Source organism: Nerophis ophidion, linkage group LG04, assembly GCF_033978795.1.
Source record: "Nerophis ophidion isolate RoL-2023_Sa linkage group LG04, RoL_Noph_v1.0, whole genome shotgun sequence".
Taxonomy (NCBI): Eukaryota; Metazoa; Chordata; class Actinopteri; order Syngnathiformes; family Syngnathidae; genus Nerophis; species Nerophis ophidion.
The window spans coordinates 66962778-66966760 of NC_084614.1; the positions used below are offsets into that span (position 1 = coordinate 66962778).

The following is a 3983-nucleotide window of genomic DNA, read 5'->3' on the forward strand; positions in this document are numbered from 1 at the left end:
GACTCAAGCCCACTTCACCACCTCCCGATCTATCCCGTGTTCCTTTGGCGTACCATGACCTGGCGGCTGTCTTCAGCAAGGAACAAGCTCTTTCTCTTCCACCCCACAGACCCTATGACTGCGCGATTGACCTGATCCCCAACGCGGTCCTCCCGTCCAGCCGTCTGTATAATCTGTCCCTCCCTGAGAAGCAAGCCATGAGTGACTACATCTCTGAGTCTCTCACCTCCGGAATCATCACTCCATCCAAGTCACCGGTGGCAGCAGGGTTTTTTTTTGTTAACAAGAAGGACGGTTCTTTAAGACCCTGTATTGACTACCGACAACTCAATTGCATTACCGTTAAGAACAAATACCCATTACCCCTCCTGAGCTCATCCTTTGAGCCCCTCGCCCCTGCCACCATTTTCACAAAGTTGGATTTACGTAATGCCTACCACCTGGTGCGCATCAAGGAGGGTGATGAGTGGAAAACGGCATTCAATACTCATCTGGGCCATTTTGAGTACAGAGTCATGCCGTTCGGGCTCACAAACGCACCTGCTGTCTTCCAAGCCCTTGTGAACGACATTCTAAGAGACATGATCGATCGGTTTGTTGTTGTTTACTTGGATGACATTTTAATTTTTTCTAAGGATCTACAGGAGCATCACCGACACGTCCGCGTCGTTCTTCAGCGACTCCTGGAAAACCGCCTCTTCGTGAAAGCCGAGAAATGTGAGTTTCACGCAACATCTGTTGACTTTCTGGGCTTTATCATTGAAAGCGGTCATATCAAGGCTGACCCCAAGAAGGTGGAAGCAGTAGTGGAGTGGCCCAAGCCTTCTACTCGGACGGAGCTAAGGCGCTTCCTGGGATTTGCGGGATTTTACCGACGGTTCATTAAGGATTTCAGTAAGGTGGCCGCACCACTCCATGCTCTCACATCTACCAACATTCCCTTTCAGTGGACCCCAGAGGCCGGGAGGGCCTTTTGGAGCCTCAAGAGGAGTTTTGTCTCTGCCCCTATCCTTGTTCATCCTGACCCAGACTGCCCATTTATTGTTGAGGTGGACGCCTCCGATTCAGGGATTGGGGCGGTGTTGTCTCAGCGCTCCAGGTTAGATAACTGTATCCATCCCTGTGCTTATTTTTCCAGACGCCTTTCGCCTGCAGAACGTAACTATGATGCTGGTAACAGGGAGTTGCTGGCAGTCCACGGCGCTTTGACAGAGTGGAGACACTGGCTTGAAGGGGCCAAACACCAATTTCAGGTCCTCACAGATCACCGCAACCTCCTGCATGTCCGGTCAGCTAGAAGGCTGAATGACCGTCAGGCCCGCTGGTCCCAATTCTTTTGCCGGTTTGACTAGGTCCTCTCGTACAGGCCGGGCTCCCGCAATACTAAGGCTGATGCCTTGTCCCGGAAATTCTCGGAGGAGCCCGCCTGCACCGTCTCTCAAGAAACCATCATTCCTCCGGCCCGAATTATCGGCATGGTCACCTGGGAAGTGGAGAACCAGGTTCAGCGTGCCCTGCGCTCCAATCCCGGACCTAGGGGCGGACCCCCCAACAAGCTTTTTGTTCCCCGAGAACTACGCGCCAAGGTTCTGGACTGGGGGCATTCCAGCATCATCGCCTGCCATCCGGGATTCCAACGCACACTCTCCTTCATTCGACGGCGGTTCTGGTGGCCGTCGATGGCTTTGGATATACGTGAGTTTATCGCAGCATGCAGTACCTGTTCTCGTAACAAGTCTTCCCACAGACCGCCGGCGGGCCTGCTGTGCCCCCTAACTGTCCCCGGTCGTCCCTGGTCACACATCGCGCTGGATTTCATCACTGGATTTCCCTCATCCCGAGGTAACACCACCATCCTTACCATCGTTGATCGCTTCTCCAAAGCCGCACATTTTGTCCCTCTGCCTAAACTTCCCTCTTCTTCCGAGACGGCCGACCTCCTTACCACTCACGTGGTTAAGCAGCATGGCATTCCCATGGACATTGTGTCTGACCGTGGCCCCCAGTTCACTTCCCGGTTGTGGCAGTCATTTTGTAAGGGGATTGGGGCTACGGTCAGTCTTACATCAGGATACCACCCACAGAGTAACGGCCAAGCAGAGAGGACAAACCAATGTGTTGAGACCATGCTACGCTGTGTTACAGCCCGCCAACCTGCCTCTTGGAGCAAGTTCTTGCCCTGGGTCGAGTTCGCCTACAATTCTATGAAGAGCTCGGCCACAGGTTTGTCACCATTCGAGTGCTCCCTCGGTTACCAACCCCCTATATTCCCCCAACAAGAGGCCGAAGTGGCCCTCCCTTCTTCTCGTAGGCACATCAAGAAATGCCGTCAGATTTGGAAAACCGCCCGTGCTGCCCTGTTGAGGGCCTCCGAAAGAATGTGCCGCAGTGCCAACCGGCGGCGCATTCCGGCTCCATCCTACACTCCTGGACAACAAGTCCTGTTACGGGCCAAAGACCTCCACCTACAGGTACCTTCCCGTAAACTTGCACCGCGGTTTGTAGGACCATATACGGTGGAGGCCATCATCAACCCAGCATCTGTTCGTCTGTCTCTTCCCCCCTCAGTGAAGCGACATCCGGTTGTCCATGTATCCCAAATTAAGCCTGTTTGTAGTTCTCCACTTTCTTCCCCTGACCCTATTCCGCCCCCTCCTAGAATTCTGGATAACGGTGACCCAGTTTGGACCGTCAAGGAGATCCTTGGGGTCCGTCGGCAAGGTAGGGGTCTGGTATTTTTGGTAGATTGGGAGGGTTATGGTCCAGAGGATAGATCCTGGGTGCCGGCCTCCTACCTTGCTGATCCCTCCCTTCTGAAGAACTTCTATCAAGCCAACCCTGGAGCTCTCCGGCGCTCGTCGGGAGCCTCGCATAAGAGGGGGGGCACTGTTATGATGCACACGCCATCTGCTTCTCCCTCCCCAGCAGTAGCACCTAGAGGCCCCGCTGTTCGCACAGCAAGACACGCCCCCGCACGTGCCGCGCAGACTGCAGCCATGCGCCTCCACAGCTGCCGACAATCACCTATCAACGCAGCTGGTCTTGACGAGAGGCAGCGGCATAAAAACTCACGCCACTGACTGCTCCATGCCGGAACAACCTTTTGATTCAGTAAGCTTCACGGCTCTGGCTCCTCACCTGTGTCCCTCTCTCTTGCTCGTTTTGTCTCCCTCGTGCCTAGTTCTTATCTGTCCTTGTTGTCTGCTATTCCCACAGTACCTCCGTGTCTCTGCAGTGAGCGGTGCGTCTCACCTGCTAAATTCTTTCCCCAGGACTCTGACTGCCTCCCTGGACCCTCGACCCCCCGCGCTTGCACCTGGATCTCTGGACGTCTCTCTCTTGCCCCCACGGACCTCGCTAGGATTTTGGACCTCTCTCGCTTCACCCTTCTGGACCTGTTTGCTACTGCAATCAACACACACTTACAACAACCCCAGGTAACTTATATTTGAGTAACTTCCACACATAGCCTTGCATCCACACACATAGTTGCATACACACCCCATGTACTCATCAAGCCAAAATAAAACCTTTGAGCTAGACCTCCTGATGTCGTGCCGTCTCCTTCCCCCAGTATAAACGTAACAATCAGTTGATAAAACATTGTCCTTTACAATTATAAAAGCTTTTTAAAAAAAAATCTACTACTCTGCTAGCATGTCAGCAGACTGGGGTAGATCCTGCTGAAATCCTATGTATTGAATGAATACAGAATCGTTTTGAATCGGAAAAATATTGTTTTTGAATCGAGAATTGCGTTGAATCGAAATAATCGATATATTATCGAATCGCGAAACCAAGAATCGATATTGAATCGAATTGTGGGACACCAAAAGATTTGCAGCCCTAATATATACTGTATATATATTTGTTTTTTATATTTGTTTTTAATATATAATAAAAATAAGTACTATATGACAGCATCTATGTATCATGCTTGGGTGCATCATGTCATGTTTGCTCAGTTAAGAATGAAAACACTC

General features: G+C 51.7%; 1 protein-coding gene across 1 annotated transcript; it reads left to right on the forward strand.

The window, feature by feature from the left end:
• The first annotated feature begins 1923 nt into the window (after positions 1 to 1923).
• On the forward strand, positions 1924 to 3542 carry LOC133551780 (uncharacterized). Its single transcript, XM_061898854.1, has 4 exons — positions 1924 to 2054; positions 2146 to 2223; positions 2312 to 3111; positions 3217 to 3542. Exons 1-3 carry the CDS (start codon positions 1966 to 1968, stop codon positions 3078 to 3080), a joined length of 936 nt encoding a protein of 311 aa, XP_061754838.1. The 5' UTR covers positions 1924 to 1965; the 3' UTR covers positions 3081 to 3111; positions 3217 to 3542.
• The last annotated feature ends 441 nt before the right edge of the window (positions 3543 to 3983 follow it).